This window comes from Dipodomys merriami, unplaced genomic scaffold (assembly GCF_024711535.1).
Source record: "Dipodomys merriami isolate MVZ:Mamm:240054 unplaced genomic scaffold, mDipMer1.0.p SCAF_137, whole genome shotgun sequence".
Lineage (NCBI taxonomy): Eukaryota > Metazoa > Chordata > Mammalia > Rodentia > Heteromyidae > Dipodomys > Dipodomys merriami.
In genome coordinates this window covers 200768-222022 of record NW_027202682.1, presented here as the reverse complement: position 1 = coordinate 222022, position 21255 = coordinate 200768, and the positions used below count along the sequence as shown (strand labels likewise).

General features: G+C 65.7%; 4 protein-coding genes across 6 annotated transcripts in view; 2 read left to right on the top strand and 2 right to left on the bottom strand.

Annotated features, from left to right (window-relative positions):
- Positions 1 to 3058, top strand: part of LOC138825339 (axin-1) — a 35025-nt gene extending 31967 nt beyond the window's left edge. For all 3 annotated transcript variants that reach the window (XM_070019753.1, XM_070019752.1, XM_070019754.1), the window contains 2 exons: positions 1411 to 1578; positions 2315 to 3058. In XM_070019753.1, coding sequence (XP_069875854.1) covers positions 1411 to 1578; positions 2315 to 2441 — 295 coding nt within the window. In that variant the 3' untranslated portion in view covers positions 2442 to 3058. The remainder of the gene's footprint in view (positions 1 to 1410; positions 1579 to 2314) is intronic.
- A 257-nt stretch (positions 3059 to 3315) lies between these two features.
- LOC138825263 (protein disulfide-isomerase A2-like) lies at positions 3316 to 6793 on the bottom strand. The gene is made up of 11 exons (XM_070019658.1): positions 6622 to 6793; positions 5314 to 5520; positions 5096 to 5229; positions 4888 to 5025; positions 4705 to 4821; positions 4500 to 4625; positions 4232 to 4429; positions 4027 to 4147; positions 3760 to 3941; positions 3544 to 3654; positions 3316 to 3445 (listed from the first exon to the last, which is right to left on the bottom strand). The coding sequence occupies exons 1-11, from the start codon at positions 6791 to 6793 to the stop codon at positions 3401 to 3403; spliced, it is 1551 nt and encodes a 516-aa protein (XP_069875759.1). The 3' UTR covers positions 3316 to 3400.
- Positions 6794 to 7025: 232 nt separating this feature from the next.
- Positions 7026 to 8162, bottom strand: LOC138825262 (rho GDP-dissociation inhibitor 3-like; the record flags this gene model as incomplete). Its single annotated transcript, XM_070019657.1, has 5 exons — positions 7026 to 7163; positions 7377 to 7433; positions 7501 to 7577; positions 7776 to 7836; positions 8091 to 8162. Coding segments are annotated over 5 exons (399 nt in total), but the record flags the coding sequence as incomplete, so codon positions are not given.
- A 1010-nt stretch (positions 8163 to 9172) lies between these two features.
- LOC138825338 (regulator of G-protein signaling 11-like) lies at positions 9173 to 21070 on the top strand. Its single transcript, XM_070019751.1, has 17 exons — positions 9173 to 9397; positions 9520 to 9616; positions 9905 to 9955; positions 10255 to 10361; positions 11515 to 11566; positions 11643 to 11701; positions 11955 to 12031; positions 12201 to 12282; positions 12555 to 12623; positions 17037 to 17066; positions 17158 to 17219; positions 17300 to 17413; positions 17509 to 17624; positions 17752 to 17839; positions 17916 to 18054; positions 20251 to 20333; positions 20439 to 21070. Exons 1-17 carry the CDS (start codon positions 9329 to 9331, stop codon positions 20539 to 20541), a joined length of 1398 nt encoding a protein of 465 aa, XP_069875852.1. The 5' UTR covers positions 9173 to 9328; the 3' UTR covers positions 20542 to 21070.
- The last annotated feature ends 185 nt before the right edge of the window (positions 21071 to 21255 follow it).

The window sequence follows — 21255 nt, the reverse complement described above, 5'->3', positions numbered from 1 at the left end:
CCACCCGGCCTGTGTCTGTAGGAGCCCCGAGGCTGGGGAAGGCCTCTCCATCAGGAGAGGTGGTGACCAACTGACCCTAGGCCTGTTCTTCATCTGTCCTTTGCCCGAAGTGCTTCCTAGCCATGCTAGACTTACAGGTCCACAAACCTGCACAGAATTGGCCGTGGTGTATTGCTCTTCTTTTTTATTTAGTCGGTCTTTAGGTGGTTAATTGAAGATAAGGGTCTCACAGACTTTCCTGACTTTGAAATGATCCTCAGATCTCAGCCTCCTGAGTAGCTAGAATTACAGGTGTGAGCCACCAGCGCCTGGCCTTAATCTGTTTAATAAGTAGCTGTACAAAGGAGTTTCAGTTCCACAGGTCAGGTTATGAGCACAGTGCATCTTGCTTGATCAGTACCCCCTTCACTGTTCTCCCCCATCTTCCCCTGATTAATGCCTCTCTTCAGGCACAGTCCTCTTGACGTGGTGCCAGTAGCTTGAGCTGCACTGATCTGTCGTGAGGTCTGCCTGCCGCTGCTGTGGCCCCATGTGGGCAGTGTGGTCATTGCTGACCGTTCCCTTCCTGTGCTTCTGCTCGAAGGAGGATGGGATGCCCTGGGGCCTTAGGCTTTGCGAGGCTCACCCAGCCCCGAGTCTGTAAGCTCTGACCGTGAGCCAGCAGCACACTGTGTGCTCTCACGTGGCCCCAGTCTGCTGAAGAAATAGCTTCCAGATTGCTGCTGCTCTTGAGGCCCCCGTGATCCTCCAAGGGATGGTCCACGCAGGCCGGTGCCTGGGAGCCTCGCGTGTGAAGTGGACAGTCGTGTGCCGGGGCAGCTGCCCCGTCTAGACTCAAGAGGGTGCCCAGAGGCTGGACCCATGCAAGCCTGGGGAGTTCCAGGGTCATGGGAAGAGCAGAAGAGACACTGCCCACCACCTAACTCAGAGCCACGCTGCACTTTAGGCTGAACCCCAAGTTCTAGCTCCATGCCCATGCTAGAGACCCAGCTACCCTGTGGACTGAACTTGTAGATCTATGCACAACTCCATTGTCCAGTCCCTACCCTTCCGATGTTTGAAAGCGTTGGGAGGTTAGACTTTACTAGAGTGCAGACAGTTGGACTACTAGAGTGGTGGGCCCGGTGTCTGGCGTGGCCACGTGAGCAGCCAGCTCCCTGGGGGGTGCTGAGGGGTGTGCTGCTTCATCAGCTAGACCTAAGGCTCCTCCAGGGGCGTCGAGCTGGCTTCCCAGCGAGCATCCCGTGGCACTGGGCACCAGATTGTAACTGGCCCTCAGAGACACAGTGGTGAGTGGCGGGGCCTTGGACAGCGTGTTTCTCCGTAGAGCTCACTCTGGCGCCGCCCCGTCCTCTGGTCGCTGCCGGGGTCTGGGAACGTGCCCTTTACGTTTGCCACCGTCTGCCGTAGGGTGAAATCACAGAGGAAGGCAGGCGGCGGCAGTGCCCAGCCCTGTGACAGCATCGTTGTGGCCTACTACTTCTGCGGTGAGCCCATCCCCTACCGGACCCTCGTGAGGGGCCGTGCCGTCACCCTGGGCCAGTTCAAGGAGCTGCTGACCAAGAAGGGGAGCTACAGGTGAGAGGGGGGGCCGCCCCCAGTCCCACCCACCTCTTAAGCCACTTCCCACCCAGCTGTTGCCTGCCGCTCCAGGCCGGCTGGGCATGTGGGAGAGAGGCTTCCTTAGAACCCAGGCCCTGCAGGCCCCAAGCCTCCAGGTGGCTTGGGCTCCATTTCAGAGCTAAGGAAATAGACTCAAACGGGTCGATAACCTGCATGTGCTGACTTCATCTCGGCTGGCCGTGCCCCGCCGTGGTCCCCTGCTGGCAGAGTCAGGTGTTCTACCTGACTCCTCCTCCCCCACTCATGATAGGCCCGGGACTCCTGGAGCACTGTGGGAAAGCAGGAGGTGCCCTGCGATTCTGCAGAGGCTGCTGAACTGGGCCAGAGCTCATTTGGGGTGGTTTCTTCTGTGACCATGAGCATGGCCTCAGTCTTCTGCTGCTTGTTGGAAGAAAGCTGAGGTGGACAGGGCCCCTATGCTGGCCGAGTCAGGGCCCCTCGGAAGCCCAAGGCTGCCCCACACACCCCGCGGGGTGTGCAGCCTTGCCAAGCTCGAGCCCCAAGGCGGGCCTGGCGTCATCTCCCGTGTGGTCAGTCACTGCACCAACGGGGACAGAACCTTGCCCTGAGCGCGCGCGCACACGCACGCACACACACGCACACACGCGCCACACACACACACACACACACACACACACACACACTCCTCCTCTGAGTGGCTCCCTCACCACTTGCCATGTTCTGTCCCTAGATACTACTTCAAGAAAGTGAGTGACGAGTTTGACTGTGGGGTGGTGTTTGAGGAGGTGCGGGAAGATGAAGCCGTCCTGCCCGTCTTTGAGGAGAAGATCATTGGCAAGGTGGAGAAGGTGGACTGACTGAGCAGAGCTGCAGACGCAGACACACCACCACTGTGCATCGCCCTCAGAGCCATGTGACCGTCTCGCACTCAGGACAGCGCGGGGTCGCGTCCGGGGAAGGTATACCACCCACACCCTGCTCCTCCGGGGTCCCTCTGGGCTTCTCTGGCCATTGACGAGGGCTCACCCCCATAGCAATACTATAGCTTCCTCCCCGGCAGGGCAGCCACCCCAGTGACCCCCGGCAGCCCCGTGCTGCTGAGCCCAAGGCCCACCCACGGATGCCTCACGCTTTGGCCCGCGTGCCAGGTCCACCTCTCCCTCTGGGACACTGAGAGACCTGACGGGTCCGGGCCTGTAAGTTGTACACGTCACTGAGTGCCTTCAACACAGCTGTACCCTGCCTGCCACCGTGTGAATCTGGCGGTAGGGTGCCATAGGCCCTCCTCGGCCTATCTCCAGCCACGGGCTGGCCAGCTCAGCCTGGCCCCTCTGTAAGGGCCCGTGTAAATAGTGTACATTTCTCAGGCCAGGGCCGGCAGGGGCGGCCTCGAGCCCGTTTTTCATGCAATGACTTGTACAATTATCTTTTCAAAGGTACTTGGATAATTATGAAATAAAAGTCTTTGAACCTCCCTTGGCTGTGGGGTGTGCCTGTCTGCAGTTGCCGGGGCTTGGCTGTCCCCTGCTCCAGTCCAGTGGTGAAGAAGGCCATCCTGGCCTCCCACGGGCGGAGCACAGGGTCTGAACTTCACCTCAGGCTCAGGAGCAAAGAGCCCACAGTCAGGCCTGAAGGGCCCCACAGGCTGAGGTGGGTCCTAGGCACGGTCCAGGACCAGCCACAGAAACCAGCAGCCGACCTCGCTCAGGAAACACACAAAAGAGTGTGGGACTAAGTTTTTATTCACAGCACACAGCTCCCTCTGGCACCAGAGAGGCCGACTGCTCCCCGGGCCGGCTGCTGTGGGAGGGCATGGCTACAGCTCTTCCCTGGACCCCACGGTAGAGTTGGTCAGTAGCTCCTAGACAGGATGGCAGATGTCCCGCTCAGGGCCCTGCCCCCAGCCCCGCCCTGCCAGGAGCCCATCCAGAGGCTGGGGACCTAGGACGCAGTACCCACCGGGAGGGGGGCCACGGACTCCTCCGTGGGCTCCTCCTCAGGCAGCTCACCCCCTCCGTCCAGGAACTTGGAAAAGGTCTCCAGGTCCCTGGCACTTGTATATTCAATTACCTGTGGGGGTGCGGGGGGACAGGAGAGCATGAGGTCCTGTCCCCATCCTCCCAGGCCATGATGGAAAGGCCCCAGAGGAGTGGCCGCCACCCAGCCCACCCCCACCTTCTGGCCTGGCCCTGCAGGAAAGAATTTGAGCGTGGGGAAGCCGTGCACGGTGAAGGCCTCCAGCTCGTTGGCTGTGGCGTCCAGCTCCGCAATGACGATGTCTTCACGGTCCTTGTACTTCTCAGCCAGTGCCTCCCAGGCTGGGGCCATTTCCCTGCAGTGGCTGCACCACGGGGCATCTGGAGAAGCGTCAGGGCTGGGCCGGCTGGTCCCTCCCTGCCCTTCCCCCCCACCCCACCTCTGCCTGCCACCTTCAGCACTCACAGAACTTGACAAACACGTTCTTGGTCTCATCAAAAGCCACCTGCTCAAAATTCTTGCCCACCAGGGTCTTGACGGGCCGCTGGTTCCAGTCGGGGGGTATCTCCTGGCTCAGGAGGTACGGCTAGGGGAGCAACAGGCTTCGCTGAGGGTCCTCCGCACCAGGCCAGCCCTCCCCGCAGCCTGTCCCCACCCTGGGCCCACACACCTTGATTTCACCATGGAGGACGGCGTGGCAGAAGGCAGCCACGGAAGCCGAGGTGATGGGCTCCCCGCCTGCCCACGAGTACTTCTTGGTAGTCTCCATATTGACCAAGCGCAGAGTGGGGGCCGCCTCAGCCTGGAGGCCGAAGTACTGCAGCACGTGGTCATTGTCTGCGGCCACGTCCACCACCACGAAGAGCACCTGCGGCGGGAACCCAGGCTGGCGCTCTGCCGCTCTGCCCCCTCCCTCCACCCCCCCAGCGCCACGGTACCTGCCCCCGGAAGCCAGCAGCCGCCTCCCCAAAGCCTGCCAGAAGCTCCCGGTGTGGAGCCAGCGTCTGGTTCACAAACAGCAGCAGATGGTTGAGGATCCTGGCAGCGAAGATCTTGGGAGACGTCTGCAGGAGTGGGGGGCTCGTGACCTCACAGGCCACGTCCCTGCCCCTGCCCCCTGGCACGCAGGTACCTGAGCCTCACCTGGCGGTTGAACTCTGTGACCAGGCGCATGCTGTGTGTGACCAGGAAGCGGGACAGGTCCCCCAAGTCCAGGCCAAGCTCCTCGTCTACTGGGAAGTCAGCCCTTCCCTCGTCGAACTGGACGCCAGGGGTGTCAGCCCGAGCCGCAGCTCTGGCCCCACCCCCACCTTGGTCCCCACCCACCTTCTTGAAGAGGACCACAGTGTCCTTGGTGAGGCCAAACTTCTCAAAAAGCTTCGGCTGGTCCGTGAGGCCGAAGGTCATGTCCAGGGCATCCCGGGCCAGGGCCAAGAAGGTGGGCACATCCTCGTCCTGCAGGTCCTGAGGGCCGGCCCGTGAGGCTGGCAGGCCTCCGTACCCGCTCCTACACGGGGCCCCACGCCCAGCTTACCTGGAAAAAGCCGATCACAACCACATCCTGGGCGTCCCTCAGTGCTTGGGCACCCTCTGCGTCCTCCAGGAGAGTGGCGCTGGGCCCCACCCGGCGTCTCAGCCACTCGGCCATGCTCTCAGCCTCTCTGGGCCCTGTGGGGAGTCCCACGGGTCCAGCGCCAGCCCCCGCCCCCACCCCCCACCCCCGCCTGCCCCTGCCCCATGCTTGTCCCACACCTGTGTACTCCTCAGGGTGCGTGCGGTTCCCGTCATGGAAGAATTTGAGCGTTGGGTACTCCGTCACGCCGAACTCCTTGGTTAGTTCCGGCTCCGCAGGCCCATCCACCTTGGCCAATGTGGCCGGGGCTGACTCGGCTGCCAACAGAGCAGCTGCCCTGCTGTACTCGGGGGCCAGTGCCTGGCAGTGACCACACCACGGAGCGTCTGGGGAACAAGGCCAGGAGCTCACCAGGCCTCCCAGGTCCCACCACGCCAGGTCCCTCCTACCACATCCAGTGGGTTTAGAAAGGGAGTTCTCTTCATACTCTCCTCCTAGGCCTCCACCAGTGCCACACAGAAGAGGTTCTCAAACATCCCAGGCTGGCCAGGTGCTGGTGGTCATGCCTGTCATTTTAGCTACTCAGGAAGGTGAGATCTGAGGATTGCTGCCCAAAGCCAGCCTGAGCAGCAAAGTTCCTCCTGAGACTCTTATCTCCAATGAACCACTCAAGAACTGGAAGTGGCCGGGCGCTGGTGGCTCACGCCTGTAATCCTAGCTACTCAGGAGGCTGAGATCTGAGGATCGCGGTTCAAAGCCAGCCCGGGCAGGAGAGACCGTGAGACTCCTATCTCCAATAAAACCACCAGAAAACCGGAAGTGGCGCTGTAGCTCAAGTGGTAGAGCGCTCGCTTTGAGCTGAAGAGCTGAGGGACAGCGCCCAGGCCCAGAGTTCAAGCCCCACGACCGACAAAAAAAAAAAAAAAAAAGAACTGGAAGTGGAGCTGTGGCTTAAAGTGGTAGAGCGCTAGCCTTGAGCAAAAGAGCTCAGGGACAGCGCCCAGGCCCTGAGTTCAAATCCCATGACTGACAAAAAAATAATACAGAAAAAAAAAAAATCCCAGGATCACAGTAAGGTGGGGGAGATTTGACAAGAGCCTCGATCCAGGGTTCCAGAGGACATGTGGCTGAGGCTCACAGTGGCTTTAAAGAGCCACAGAAGTGCATGCCACAGCGACCACAGCCTGTACCCTGAAGGACACTTGGAGAAGTGTCTCTGAGGTGGGGACATCGGTGTCCAGCCATAGCTAGCAGGGCCAGGGTGTGTGGGTTATGTCCTCTGGGTGCCTCCTGCATCATCACCATCTGTGTCCACTCAGACTGAAGCAACCCCTGACTCCCGGCCATACTCAACGCCAGGCCTCCCCGTCCAGGACCCTCCCGGGAAACCTCGGGTCAAGAGGACACGGATTGCAAGGACAGTCCCGGGGTCCAGGCTGCAGGAGTCTGAGCCTTCCGGCGCTCAAACCTGTGGCCCAAGCACTTACAGAATTCCACCAGCAGGGCCGGGTGCTCCCGCAGGGCCACACTCAGGGTGTGGTGGCTCAGAACCAAGACCCCATCCTCCTTGGGAATGTCCTCCTCAGGGAGACCCCTGGAGGGGTGGGGGACCGAGGCCCCCAGCAGGAGCAGCAGCAGCAGCATGGACAGGCGCTCCATGGCAGTGCTGGGCCCCTGAAGGCTAGAGTAGATAAGGAGACTGGGGACCAAGCAGCAGCTGCCACGTGGCACCTGGCTAGGTCTCGAGGAAGATAAAGCCACAGGTAGGAGAAGGCAGAAAGAGGCAACACAGGGCAGGGCGCCAGACTGGGGGGGGGGGGGCAGATAGAGCAGAGGCTACGTAGTCTGGGCACTGGGATGGGGGGAGGGGGGCCTGGAGGTCCTTGTGCAGCTGACATTAGTGGGAGCCCCAGGTCGGCTCAGTCCTTGCAGTCCCTGGGACCTGGAGGCGCCACTCCCAGGACCTGTGGTCGGTCCTGTCGTCGTCCATGATGAGGGACCTGACCACGTGGGGGCCCGCTCCAGTGGGCTGGCAGTGCCTCCGCCGGCGTCACGACCTGGCACTCCAGGGCCCTGGGGCCACAGCTGCCCACCACCGCGGGAGGGGGGATGTCAGGGGCCGGTGTGGCCCACTGTGGCACCGAAGCCGCCCTCTCCACCTCTGCCTGCTGGCCGGCCTCGGCCGCCCCCCCTCCCCAAGCCTCCCCACCCCCTCCCTGACCCCCCTCCCCCCTCCCCTCACAGCGGCCCCGTAGGTGTGGTGCAGACACCTGAGGCCGCTGACCATCTCCCTGTGGACCTAGAGGACCAGAGGGCCTGCAGAAGGCTGTGGCAGGCGAGCGCGGTGATCCCCAGGCGGCGCCCACCTTGAAGGTGACTTTCACCTGGTAGTGGACACCCTCCTTCTGGGTGAACACGCAGGTCTTCAGGGTGGCCAGGTCCCCTGTGGGGAGAGAGCCCTGGGGTCGGTAGGGGAGGAGGAGGGGTGGCGGGGGGGGGGGATCAGTGGGGGGTGTCAGCGGGGGATCGTGGGGGGGATCGGTGGGGGGGCCGTGGGGGGGTCAGCGGGGGATGCGTGGGGGGTCGGTGGGGGGGGGTCGGCCAGGCTTGGGGTCCGGCCGGGCTCTGGCCGTGCAGTTACCCGTGAGGTCCATGGTGAGGGGCGCAGGCGCCGGCTCCAACATCAACATCAGCCAGGTCACCTGCAGAGGGGAAGAGGGGGGCATGCGCAGGGGGGGCCGGCGCCCTCTGACCCCTCCCTGACCCCCAGCCCGCGCCCTCCGACCCTGGGGTAGGGCTGCATGGGCGCCCGCTGGGCCTGGGGCATTGGCCAGGGTCCCCACAGCCCCTTCTGGCCTTGGTGAGCCGCCCGCGCGGGGGGTGGGGGGGAGCGAAGGAGGCTCCTGGCATGGGCAGCGGGCATGGACGGACGGAGATCACATCCATTGTCACTGACCCTGAGATCTGAGGATCGCAGTTTGAAGCCAGCGCAGGCAGGAAAGTCCTCCTCACTCTTATCTCCAGTTGATCAGAAAACACCCGTCATGCAGAGTGCCTGCCTTGGGCAAGGAGGGGCTGAGGGACAGCGCCCAGGCCCGAGTCCACCCCCGACCAGGGGCTGAGGGACAGCGCCCGGCCCTGAGTCCATCCACGCCCCTGATCAGGGGCTGAGGGACAGTCCCCTCCAAGGGCGTACAGGGTGAGCTACCGATGCCAGGCTGGGACAGTTCCAGCTGCCAGCGCCTCCACGGCTGCTGGCCCGGCTGTCGGGATGGAGATCTGGAATTTTGGGGAGTTATTTCCCTCCCCCCCCCCCCCCCCCGAAGGAACCCAGTTCCCAGTCTCTCTTGGGCCTTGACAGTAATAGGAATGGAACCACAGGGACAATGCTTGGCTTAGTCCAAGGCTGCCCCAGAGTGGGTAAGGAAGAGAATACTCTCCCACTGGGGTCTGAAGGCCACAACTGGAGCCTAAGGCGGGGTGACCAGGCTGTTAGCAGAGGGACAAAGAGAGGCAGGTCCCCAGCCTGTGGAGGCCCAGGGCCCGCGGGTGTCAAGGGGCAGTGGGGGGCAGTGGGTAGTGGGGGGCCGTGGGGGGGGCTGTGGGGGGACAGTGGGGGGCTGTGGGGGGACAGGGGGGCTGTGGGGGGACAGTGGGGGGGCTGTGGGGGGACAGGGGGGCTGTGGGGGGACAGTGGGGGGCTGTGGGGGGACAGTGGGGGGGCTGTGGGGGACAGTGGGGGGGCTGTGGGGGGACAGTGGGGGGCTGTGGGGGGACAGGGGGGCTGTGGGGGGGCTGTGGGGGGACAGGGGGGGCTGTGGGGGGACAGGGGGGCTGTGGGGGGACAGTGGGGGGGCTGTGGGGGGACAGGGGGTCTGTGGGGGGACAGTGGGGGGCTGTGGGGGGACAGTGGGGGGGCTGTGGGGGGACAGTGGGGGGGCTGTGGGGGGACAGTGGGGGCTGTGGGGGGACAGTGCCGGGAACACCCGTCAACAGCATCACCCGTGCTCAGCAGCTTCAACCCCACCGAGGTACTGAGCCACGCACAGACAGGCCGTGTGCGTGTGTGTGCGCACGTGTGTGTGCGTGTGTGTGTGTGTGTGCGTGTGTGTGTGTGCGCGCGCGTGCGCCCGTGGGTCAGTCGCGAAGGTTAATCCTGCAGGCGGCGCGGGCGGGGCCACTCCGACATCCGCCATGGCCACGGCCGCCGGCCGCGCCTCTCCGGGACGGCGACCCCGCGAGCAGAGGCCGGACCTCAGCAAGGTGGGCCGGGCCGCGGCGGGCGGGCCGGGGGCGGGAGCGGCCTGGATCCCGCAGGATCGCGCTGGCCCCAGAACCCGGGCCGGGTGCCCCGCAGAGCGGGCGCTCACGGCCCCTCCACGCAGATGGAGCGCGTGGTCGTGAGCATGCAGGACCCGGACCAGGGCGTGAAGATGCGGAGCCAGCGCCTGCTCATCACCGTCATCCCCCACGCCGTGGCTGGTGACGACGGGGCGGGGCGAGCGCGGGGCGGGGCGGGGCGCTGCGGGGGGGACTTGCGCCGGGAGGGGGGGAGCGAGCGCTGGGTGGGCGTGGCGAGCACCGGAGGGGCGTGGCGAGCGCTGGGTGGGCGTGGCGAGCGCTGGGTGGGCGTGGCGAGCGCTGGGTGGGCGTGGCGAGCGCTGGGTGGGCGTGGCGAGCGCTGGGTGGGCGTGGCGGAGGGGACGCGGCCGTCCGGCTCAGGTGCGCTCACCTTCTCTCCCCGCCGCTCCTCCCGGTCTCTTCTCTCAGGCAGGGACGTCGCCGAGTGGCTGGTCCGGAAGTTCTGTGTCTCTGAGGAGGGTGAGGGCCAGCGGGGAGTCGCAGGGGAGGCTCTTGGCTGACGCCGCCCCGCCCCGCCCCGCCCTGGGCACCCCGCCCCCCGCGCCCCGCGCCCCGCCCCCCGCGCCCCGCGCCCCGCGCCCCGGCGGGCTTGGCTGACGCCGCCCCGCCCCCCGCGCCCCGCGCCCCGCCCCCCGCGCCCCGCGCCCCGCGCCCCGGCGGGCTTGGCTGACGCCGCCCCGCCCCGCCCCGCCTCGGGCACCCCGCACCCCGCACCCCCGCGCCCCGGCGGGCTTGGCTGACGCCGCCCCGCCCCGCAGAGGCCCTGCACCTCGGCACCCTCCTGGCCCAGCACGGCTACATCTACCCTCTGCGCGAGCCCCGCAGCCCGTCGCTGCGGCCGGACGAGACGCCCTACCGCTTCCAGGTGCGCCCCGGCCGGCCGGGCTGGGGTGGGGCGGGGCGGCGCGGGGACGCGGGGCTGAGGCGCGGGCGCAGGCGGGACAACCCCGCAGCCCCGCAGCCAGTCAGTCTTCTCAGAGAGAGTGGAGAGGGGAGTGGGGAATCCTCAGGCCCCGGAGACCCCTCTCCTGTCCCCAGACCCCTGTCCTGTCCCCAGACCCCTCTCCTGTTCCCCAGATCCCTGTCCTGTCCCCCAGACCCCTGTCCTGTCCCCAGACCCCTCTCCTGTCCCCCAGACCCCTGTCCTGTCCCCAGACCCCTCTCCTGTCCCCAGACCCCTGTCCTGTCCCCCAGACCCCTGTCCTGTCCCCCCAGACCCCTCTCCTGTCCCCCAGACCCCTGTCCTGTCCCCCCAGACCCCTCTCCTGTCCCCAGACCCCTGTCCTGTCCCCAGACCCCTCTCCTGTCCCCCAGACCCCTCTCCTGTCCCCCAGACCCCTGTCCTGTCCCCCCAGACCCCTCTCCTGTCCCCAGACCCCTCTCCTGTCCCCCAGACCCCTCTCCTGTCCCCCAGACCCCTGTCCTGTCCCCCCAGACCCCTCTCCTGTCCCCCAGACCCCTGTCCTGTCCCCCCAGACCCCTCTCCTGTCCCCAGACCCCTCTCCTGTCCCCCAGACCCCTCTCCTGTCCCCAGACCCCTCTCCTGTCCCCCAGACCCCTCTCCTGTCCCCCAGACCCCTGTCCTGTCCCCCCAGACCCTTTCCTGTCCCCCCAGACCCCTCTCCTGTCCCCCCAGACCCTTTCCTGTCCCCCCAGACCCCTGTCCTGTCCCCCAGACCCCTGTCCTGTCCCCCAGACCCCTGTCCTGTCCCCCCAGACCCCTGTCCTGTCCCCCAGACCCCTGTCCTGTCCCCCCAGACCCCTGTCCTGTCCCCCAGACCCCTGTCCTGTCCCCCCAGACCCCTCTCCTGTCCCCAGACCCCTCTCCTGTCCCCCAGACCCCTCTCCTGTCCCCCAGACCCCTGTCCTGTCCCCCCAGACCCCTCTCCTGTCCCCCAGACCCCTGTCCTGTCCCCCCAGACCCCTCTCCTGTCCCCAGACCCCTCTCCTGTCCCCCAGACCCCTGTCCTGTCCCCGACCCCTGTCCTGTCCCCCCAGACCCCTCTCCTGTCCCCCAGACCCCGTACTTCTGGACGAGCACCCTGTGGCCGGCCGCAGAGCTGGACTACGGTAAGTGTGAGGACCGGTGACCGGGGCAGCCCGGGGCAGGGGCAGAGCTGTCCCTGCACTGTCCCTGTCCTTCCAGCCATCTACCTGGCCAAGAAGAACATCCAGAAACAGGGAGCCTTAGCTGACTATGAGAAGGTAGGTCCCACCCGAGGGGTGCAGCCTTACCGTCTGCCCCAGAACGAACAGCCCAGGCCTCGATAACGCACACGTGTGCTGGGACCCATCCCACCACCATCGTGGGCCTTAGGTCTGAGAGCCCCGGCTTCCCGGAGCCTGTTGACCTCTGTTCCGGGCAGAGATGACTCGCACACAGGGCAGGTGCGGGGCCTTGTCCCCGAGCTGGACACGCGGGGCAGGGGACACCCACCGGCGTGCTCGCTGCCCCCAGGAGCAGTATGACCAGCTGCACAAGAAGCTCAACCACACGTGGGACCTGGTGCTGATGCAGGCTCGAGAGCAGCTGCGGTGAGTCCCGCCGGGCCCTGGTCCCCACGCCGCGGGCAGCCGTCCCGGTCCCCCGCCCCGGCCCGTCCAGGCCCAGGGGCGTCCCGCCGGGCCCTGGTCCCCACGCCGCGGGCAGCCGTCCCGGTCCCCCGCCCCGGCCCCTGCGCTCCTCACCGCAGCCTTCCTCCAGGGCAGCTAAGCGGCGCAGGAAGGGGGACAGGCTGGTCATCGCCTGCCAGGAGCAGACGTACTGGCTGGTGAACAGGCCCCCGGTGAGCCCCGCCCGGGACCGGGGAGGGAGCCCCAGGGAGGGAAGCTGACGGAGGCGCTCTGGGGTCCGCACCCGGCCGGCGAGCTGCCTGCGGGCCCCGGTGGGGAGAGGGCTGGTCTGACCGTCTGGGACACCGAGGGTCGAGGCCAGAGGGGGAGCGGGCGCGAGGGGCTCAGGACCGGCCGGGCTGCCCTGCGCGCCCTTCGCGCAGCGGAGGCTGCAGGGCGTCGGGCGGGTCCGCGGGCCGAGCCCTCAGCTCCCGTTTCCTCCCAGCCCGGGGCCCGCCATGTCCTGGAGCAGGGTCCGGAGAGGGGCGCCCGCCCGGCCAGCCGCCTGCAGACGGTAATCCTGGCTCCCAGCCACCCTCGGCCCGCGGCGGGCAGCTGAACACGCACGCTTCTGCCCCTCCGTGACACCTGCCGCAAGCGCCCGCATGCAGCCCCGCCCACTGCCAGCCCCTCCCTCAGCCCCGCCCACTGCCAGCCCCTCCCTCAGCCCCGCCCACTGCCAGCCCCTCCCTCAGCCCCGCCCACTGCCAGCCCCTCCCTCAGCCCCGCCCACTGCCAGTCCCTCCCTCTTCCAGCTCCCCTCATCCCCGCCCACTGCCAGCCCCTCCCTCAGCCCCGCCCACTGCCAGCCCCTGCATGCAGCCCCGCCCACTGCCAGCCCCTCCCTCAGCCCCGCCCACTGCCAGCCCCTCCCTCAGCCCCGCCCACTGCCAGCCCCTGCATGCAGCCCCGCCCACTGCCAGCCCCTCCCTCAGCCCCGCCCACTGCCAGCCCCTCCCTCAGCCCCGCCCACTGCCAGCCCCTCCCTCAGCCCCGCCCACTGCCAGCCCCTCCCTCAGCCCCGCCCACTGCCAGCCCCTCCCTCAGCCCCGCCCACTGCCAGCCCCTCCCACTGCCAGCCCCCCCTCAGCCCCGCCCACTGCCAGCCCCCCCCTCAGCCCCCCCTCAGCCCCTCACACTCCCAGCCCCCCCTTCAGCCCCTGGCACTCCCAGCCCCCCCCTCAGCCCCCCCCTCAGCCCCTCACACTCCCAGCCCCCCCTTCAGCCCCTCACACTCCCAGCCCCCCCCTCAGCCCTGCCCACTACCAGCCCCCCCCTCAGCCCCTGGCACTCCCAGCCCCCCCTCAGCCCCTCACACTCCCAGCCCCCCCTTCAGCCCCTGGCACTCCCAGCCCCCCCCTCAGCCCCCCCCTCAGCCCCTCACACTCCCAGCCCCCCCTTCAGCCCCTCACACTCCCAGCCCCCCCCTCAGCCCTGCCCACTACCAGCCCCCCCCTCAGCCCCTGGCACTCCCAGCCCCCCCTCAGCCCCTCACACTCCCAGCCCCCCCTTCAGCCCCTGGCACTCCCAGCCCCCCCCTCAGCCCTGCCCACTACCAGCCCCCCCCTCAGCCCCTCACACTCCCAGCCCCCCCCTTCAGCCCCTGGCACTCCCAGCCCCCCCCTCAGCCCCTCACACTCCCAGCCCCCCCCTCAGTCCCTCACACTCCCAGCCCCCCCCTCAGCCCCTCACACTCCCAGCCCCCCCCTCAGCCCCTCACACTCCCAGCCCCCCCCTCAGCCCCTCACACTCCCAGCCCCCCCCTCAGCCCCTGGCACTCCCAGCCCCCCCTCAGCCCCTCACACTCCCAGCCCCCCCTTCAGCCCCTGGCACTCCCAGCCCCCCCCTCAGCCCCTCACACTCCCAGCCCCCCCCTCAGTCCCTCACACTCCCAGCCCCCCCCTCAGCCCCTCACACTCCCAGCCCCCCCCTCAGCCCCTGGCACTCCCAGCCCCCCCTCAGCCCCTCACACTCCCAGCCCCCCCTTCAGCCCCTGGCACTCCCAGCCCCCCCCTCAGCCCCCCCTTCAGCCCCTCACACTCCCAGCCCCCCCCTCAGCCCCTCACACTCCCAGCCCCCCCTCAGCCCCTCACACTCCCAGCCCCCCCTCAGTCCCTGGCACTCCCAGCCCCTCCCTCAGCCCCTGGCACTCCCAGTCCCCCCCTCAGCCCCTCACACTCCCAGCCCCCCCTCAGTCCCTGGCACTCCCAGCCCCCCCTCTCCCCCCTCCCTCAGCCCTGCCCACTCCCAGCCCCCCCCCAGCCCCTGGCACTCCCAGCCCCTCCCTCAGCCCCCCCCTCAGCCCCTCACACTCCCAGCCCCCCCTTCAGCCCCTCACACTCCCAGCCCCCCCTCAGTCCCTGGCACTCCCAGCCCCCCCCTCAGCCCCTCACACTCCCAGCCCCCCCTCAGCCCCTCACACTCCCAGCCCCCCCTCAGCCCCTCACACTCCCAGCCCCCCCTCAGTCCCTGGCACTCCCAGCCCCCCCTCTCCCCCCTCCCTCAGCCCTGCCCACTCCCAGCCCCCCCCCAGCCCCTGGCACTCCCAGCCCCCCCCTCAGCCCCTCACACTCCCAGCCCCCCCCTCAGCCCCTCACACTCCCAGCCCCCCCCTCAGCCCCTCACACTCCCAGCCCCCCCCTCAGCCCCTCACACTCCCAGCCCCCCCCTCAGCCCCTGGCACTCCCAGCCCCCCCCTCAGCCCCTCACACTCCCAGCCCCCCCCTCAGCCCCTCACACTCCCAGCCCCCCCTCAGTCCCTGGCACTCCCAGCCCCCCCTCTCCCCCCTCCCTCAGCCCTGCCCACTCCCAGCCCCCCCCCAGCCCCTGGCACTCCCAGCCCCCCCCTCAGCCCCTCACACTCCCAGCCCCTCCCTCAGCCCCCCCTCAGTCCCTGGCACTCCCAGCCCCCCCCTCAGCCCCTCACACTCCCAGCCCCCCCCCTCAGTCCCTGGCACTCCCAGCCCCCCCTCTCCCCCCTCCCTCAGCCCTGCCCACTCCCAGCCCCCCCCCCAGCCCCTGGCACTCCCAGCCCCCCCCTCAGCCCCTCACACTCCCAGCCCCCCCCTCAGTCCCTGGCACTCCCAGCCCCCCCCTCAGCCCCTCACACTCCCAGCCCCCCCCTCAGCCCCTCACACTCCCAGCCCCCCCCTCAGCCCCTGGCACTCCCAGCCCCCCCCTCAGCCCCTCACACTCCCAGCCCCCCCCTCAGCCCCTCACACTCCCAGCCCCCCCCTCAGCCCCTCACACTCCCAGCCCCCCCCTCAGTCCCTGGCACTCCCAGCCCCCCCCTCAGCCCCTCACACTCCCAGCCCCCCCCTCAGCCCCTGGCACTCCCAGCCCCTCCCTCAGCCCCTCACACTCCCAGCCCCCCCCTCAGCCCCTCACACTCCCAGCCCCCCCCTCAGCCCCTCACACTCCCAGCCCCCCCCTCAGCCCCTCACACTCCCAGCCCCCCCCTCAGCCCCTGGCACTCCCAGCCCCTCCCTCAGCCCCTCACACTCCCAGCCCCCCCCTCAGCCCCTCACACTCCCAGCCCCCCCCTCAGCCCCTGGCACTCCCAGCCCCCCCCTCAGCCCCTCACACTCCCAGCCCCCCCTCAGCCCCTGGCACTCCCAGCCCCCCCTCAGTCCCTCACACTCCCAGCCCCCCCCTCAGCCCCTCACACTCCCAGCCCCCCCCTCAGCCCCTCACACTCCCAGCCCCCCCCTCAGCCCCTCACACTCCCAGCCCCCCCCTCAGCCCCTGGCACTCCCAGCCCCCCCCTCAGCCCCTCACACTCCCAGCCCCCCCTCAGCCCCTGGCACTCCCAGCCCCCCCTCAGTCCCTCACACTCCCAGCCCCCCCCTCAGCCCCTCACACTACCAGCCCCCCCCTCAGCCCCTCACACTCCCAGCCCCCCCTCAGCCCCTGGCACTCCCAGCCCCCCCCTCAGCCCCTCACACTCCCAGCCCCCCCTCAGCCCCTCACACTCCCAGCCCCCCCCTCAGCCCCTCACACTCCCAGCCCCCCCCTCAGCCCCTCACACTCCCAGCCCCCCCCTCAGTCCCTGGCACTCCCAGCCCCCCCCTCAGCCCCTCACACTCCCAGCCCCCCCCTCAGCCTCTGGCACTCCCAGCCCCCCCTCAGCCCCTGGCACTCCCAGCCCCCCTCTCCCCCCTCCCCTGCCTTGGGCCCCTGTACACCCACCTGCCATCCTGGTGCGCATAAGCGGAAAGGCCCCAGCTGAGAGGGTGCGGGGCTCTCCCTGGGCTGGACAGTGTCAGAGTACAGGGAGGTGGGAGGGTGACTAACAAGAGTACGGCCCGGGAACCTGGCCCCAGCCCTCTCCCTCCAGGGCTTCTGGTGGCTTCCAAACCAGAGAAAGGATGAAGGCAGACAGATGCTGACACGTCAGCCCCTCAAACCCCATCCACAGCAGATCCTATTTCTTACGGCTAATGTCAGCACCCTAACTTTTCTGTACGCAAAGGCAGCCAAAGAGTTGGGGTAAATGGGAAATCAGCAGCGGCCTCCACTTCAGCTCTGTCTCAGTGTTGGCTGTGGAGGGTTGGGGCCTGGGGCAGCTAGCCGCTGCCCTCTCACTTCAACCCAGACTTCAGCGCTGCCTGGGGGAGCTCTGGAGCTTTGAGTTAGACAAGGACTTCGCACGTCTGTTTAGAAATACGTCTGAGAACAGAGCACCTGCCCAGCTAGCACAAGGCCCTAAGTTCAGGTTCCAATGCTGAAAAAAAGCAGCAGGTTAATAACACCCTGAGACCCTGGCTTCCAGAGGCCTTGTAGAGGAGAGGGCTCCGGGGGTGAAGGGTGGAGGAGCCACGCTCTGCCACATCCCGGAAGGCTGAGGGCTCAGGCCCGTGGGTGCTGGGTTGGTGGGTTTTCCAGTCCCCCCCCACCTGCCTGGTAACTGCGTCCTCTGCCTTTCTAGACCCAGAGCTCGGACTTCTACAAGCGGGAAGTAAGTTCTAAGGGTGGGGGGGAGTGTGGAGAAGGGTCAGTCCATCCTGCCGGTCCAGGTCCCAGCTCTCCACTCGGGTCCCGTGTTGTAGATTGACTACACCAGGAAAGCGCTTGGCAGAACCCGGGTGAAGTCCTCTATCTGTCTTGAGGCGTGAGTGTGGGGTACCCTCCCCCGACTCTCCAGAGCCTCCTCCCCAAGGCCGGTCCGCACTAGCTACTGGTATGTCCTAGGTACCTTAAGTTCAGCAGCCAGCGCAGTTCACACGACCCGATCATGGCAGGGTGCCTGCCCAGCAACCCCTGGATCACAGACAGTGTGGACTACTGGACCATGAATGCTCCGACGTGAGCCCCAAGTGGGCGGGTGGGTGGGCGGCCACAGAGGGGCACTGCTGGCCTGGGCTGGCAAGAGTCAGCATCCACCTCTCCCCCCCACCCAGTGTGGCCACACCTACTAAGCTGCGTGTGGAGCGCTGGGGCTTCAGCTTCTGGGAGCTCCTGGGGGACCCTGTGGGCAGGGCTCACTTCATGGACTTTCTCCAGAAGGAGTTCAGTGGTAAGCAGCTCCTACCCCTGCCCTAGGCCCAAGAGGGGGGGTGTGCCTGGGACTCCTCCCACCCAGCCATTGGTGCCCAGTCGGCTGAGGCTGGGGCTGGGCCCCTGATGTGGTGCTTGGCCTCCAGCGGAGAACCTCAGCTTCTGGGAGGCGTGCGAGGAGCTGCGTTTCGGCGGCCAGGCCCAGGTCCCCGGCCTGGTGGACTCCGTGTACCAGTGAGTGGGGGTGGGTGGCCCTGCTCAGCGGGCAGGCAGGCACCAGCCTGGACCCACTGGGCCGTTCCGCCCCCAGGCAGTTTCTGGCCCCTGGAGCTGCCCGCTGGGTCAACATTGACAGCCGGACGATGGAGCAGACGCTGGAGGGGCTGTCCCAGCCCCACCGCTATGTCCTGGACGACGCGCAGCTGCACATCTACATGCTCATGAAGAAGGTGGGTGGCAGCCTCCGGGTCCCTGCTCCGTGGAGCCTTTCGGGCCTATCTCCAGTATCGGTTTTTGTCTGCCAAGAATGCCTTCCTTAACCCAGCTTTAGGTAGACCGCAGCGTGTGAAGCTCCACCTCTCTGTCGCATCTTTGTCTATGGGGGCATCGTCCACATGGCATGCCCCTGTGCTCCTCTGGGGGCATCCCTTCCCTTACCATGATCAAGAATGGCTTGAACAGCGTGGTGACAGTGGTTCACGTCCATAAACCTGGAGGACTGTAATTCAAAGCCAGCCTGGGCAGCCTCCTGTGGCAAGCCAGGTAGCACAAGGTACTTAAGTTCAAACCTGTGTACCAGGAAAAAGTATCTGTAGGCTTGACTCAAGTGGTAGAATGTCCGCCTTGCAAATCCAAGACCCTGAGTTCAAATCCAGCACGTCTACGTAGCATTATACTTCCAATCCAGATTCAGGTTAGAAATTTTTCTCAACCTCTTTGACCTGGGACCTCCACCCACACTGAAATCCTGTTACTTTTGTTTTGTTTTTTCTGTCCTGGGTCTTGAACTTGGGACCTGGGTGCTGTCCCTAAGCTGGTTTGTGCTTAATGCTAGTGCTCTACCACTTGAGCCATAGCAACATTTCTAGCATTTTCTGAGTAGTTTATTAGAGATAAGAGTCTCCTGGACTTTCCTACCCCAGCTGTGTCTGAACTGTGCGATCCTGAGATCCCAGCCTCCGGAGTAGCTGGGATTACAGGTGTGAGCCAAGGTGCCTGACTTGAAATCCTGGTTTTTGAGGGTGCTGATGCAGCTCCTCCTGTCCAGGTGCAGCATGGCACCTGGAAAACATTTACTTCTTTTTACATGCATTCAACTGGGGAGTTGCCTTAGACAGCACTGCTGTTACTTTCCCTGCCTGGGAATTGCTGTACAGGTTACAAGAGATTAACTCAGGGCTTACTGGCAAGTGCCCATTCTAGCCCTTTGTGTGTGTTTCTCTGTGCCAGTCCTGGGACTTGAACTCAGCTTCTTTATTCAAGGCTAACACTATACCACATGAGCCACAACTCTACTTCCTTTTTTTTGAGATAGGGCTTCTAACATTTCCTGGATTGTCATTTGAACTTGTCCTATCTCTCCCTCCCAAACAGCTGGGATTATAGGGGTGAGCTGCCGCACAGGGCCTCATGCTTGCTTGGCCTCCTTACTTGGATGGCACTCCACCATGTGAGCCATGTCTCCATCTTATCTCTGCTCTTTTGCTGGTTTTTGTTTTCGTGCTTGAAATCGGGTCATGCTTTTCTCAGGCATGGCTGGTGTTCCCCCACTTGAGCTATGCCTATTTTGGCTTTTTGCTAGTTAACTGGAGATAAGATTCTCGCCAAAGCTGGGCGTTGGTGGCTCAGGCCTGTAATCCTAGCTTCTCAGGAGGCTGAGATTGAGGATCACAGTTCAAAGCCAGGGGCTGGGAAGGTGGCTCAGTGGTAGAGCGCTTGCCTTGCATGCCTGAGGCCCTGGGTTCAATTCCTCAGCACCACATAAGCAAAAAGAAAAAAGCCGGAAGTGGCGCTGTGGCTCAAGTGGTAGAGAGCTAGCCTTGAGCTGAAGAGCTGAGGGACAGCACCCAGGCCCAGAGTTCAGGCCCCACGACTGGACCCCCCCCCAAAAAAAAAAAATCAAGGATTTGTCTGCCCAGACTGGCTTCAAATCGTGTGTGTGTGTGTGTGTGTGTGTGTGTACGTGTGTGTGTGTGTACGTGTGTGTGTGTGTGCGTTGGTCCTGGGGCTTGAACTCAGGGTATGGGCACTGTTCCTGAGCTCTTGTACTTAAAGGCTGGCACTCTACCTCTTGAGCCACAGCTTCACTTCTGACTTCTTGGTGGTTAACTGGAGATAAGTATCACATGCACTTTCCTCCCCAGGCTGGCTTCTCAGTCTCGAGTAGCCAAAATTATGGGTGTCAGCCACCAGCAACCAGACTTGCTGGTTATTCAGGAAGTGGAGTCTGATAGACTTTCCTGCCTGGGCTGGCTGCCTCTTGATCCTCAGGCCTCAGCCTCTGGAGTGGCTAGGACCACAAGTCTGGGGTAGCTAACCTCAACCTCCACACCCTGGGCTGAGGCAGGGCAGGGTCCTGCAATGCGTGGCCAGATTTGGTTGAAGGGTGAGGAGTGGAATGTTGGGAGCCCTGTTGTCTCCTGCAGGACTCCTACCCACGATTCCTGAAGTCTGACATGTACAAGAGCCTTCTGGTAGACGCTGTGGTCCCACCAGAGACCAGGCGAAGGTGAGCTCAGGCAGGGCCTTGTGCCTGCTGGCCAGGAAGGCCCATGCAACTAGGGGACCGGGTCCTCTGGCCACCCACACTCACCTCAGCCTCTTCCCACCACAGGGTGTTCCCGTTCATGCGGAAGCCCCGGCACTCCAGCCCCAGCCCTGCGCTCCTTCCTGGCTCAGGGGAGTCTGCAGCAGCTTCAGGCGGTGATGAGGCCTAGATGCTCTCCTCATCACTGCTGGGCCGGCCCAGCTGCGACTCCAGGAGGGGGCTAAGCTCAGCTGCAGCAAGCCCTGTCACTAGAGGGCAGGCCGGCAGAGCCCCTCAGAGCCCTGCAGCCTGTGTTCTTCAGCTCATCGTTGGATGCCCGTCCAATCTCCAGAACATTAGGTGAGCCAGTGAGGCACACTTTCCAAAAGATTGTGTGCTCGCACCTGCCCAAGACGGCTCCAGTCTCCCGCTGTGACCTGCTGTCCACGGCACCCGCTCCCACCAGAGCCCTGGCCTCTCCTACCAGATTGGCGTACCCGTGACTCCAACCGTGACGCTCCCACCAAGGTGGCAGAGCTGGTGTCACTTGCGTCACCAGCGTTAGTGCCCCTATGCCTCTTGCATACCAGAATAAGGCCCCAGACGGGCCCCCTCCACACACCACCCCATCCCCAGCACTGGCCCCTTCTCCCGCTGCTGCACAGAAATAAAATTGCTGGTCCTCATGCGTTCTGAACGCCTCCCAAGGTCCCGCCTGTGGTGTGCACGCATGCGGTGTGTGACAAGCGTGTGCAGCGCAGGCCTGTGGTGTGTGATGTGATGTGGGGGAGGTGTGTGGAGTCCTGGGCTGTAGGGCTGATGGAGGAACTGGGCCTTCTGGGCCGGATCTGTCCAGACTGGGGAGGGGGGGGGCGCTGAGGAGCGCATCTGTGCCCTGCCTCCA

What these genes read in the sequence shown, in the direction of transcription:
- LOC138825338 (XM_070019751.1), top strand. Translation starts at nt 9,329, where the DNA reads ATGGCCACGGCCGCCGGCCGCGCCTCTCCGGGACGGCGACCCCGCGAG. An exon ending in AGACGCCCTACCGCTTCCAG is followed by an intron (nt 10,362 to 11,514) that starts GTGCGCCCCGGC and finishes CCTGTCCCCCAG; the next exon opens with ACCCCGTACTTCTGGACGAG. An exon ending in CAGGCTCGAGAGCAGCTGCG is followed by an intron (nt 12,032 to 12,200) that starts GTGAGTCCCGCC and finishes GCCTTCCTCCAG; the next exon opens with GGCAGCTAAGCGGCGCAGGA.
- LOC138825263 (XM_070019658.1), bottom strand. Translation starts at nt 6,793, where the DNA reads ATGGAGCGCCTGTCCATGCTGCTGCTGCTGCTCCTGCTGGGGGCCTCG. An exon ending in TTGTGATCGGCTTTTTCCAG is followed by an intron (nt 5,026 to 5,095) that starts GTAAGCTGGGCG and finishes GCCGGCCCTCAG; the next exon opens with GACCTGCAGGACGAGGATGT. An exon ending in CTGCAGGGCCAGGCCAGAAG is followed by an intron (nt 3,655 to 3,759) that starts GTGGGGGTGGGC and finishes GCACCCCCACAG; the next exon opens with GTAATTGAATATACAAGTGC.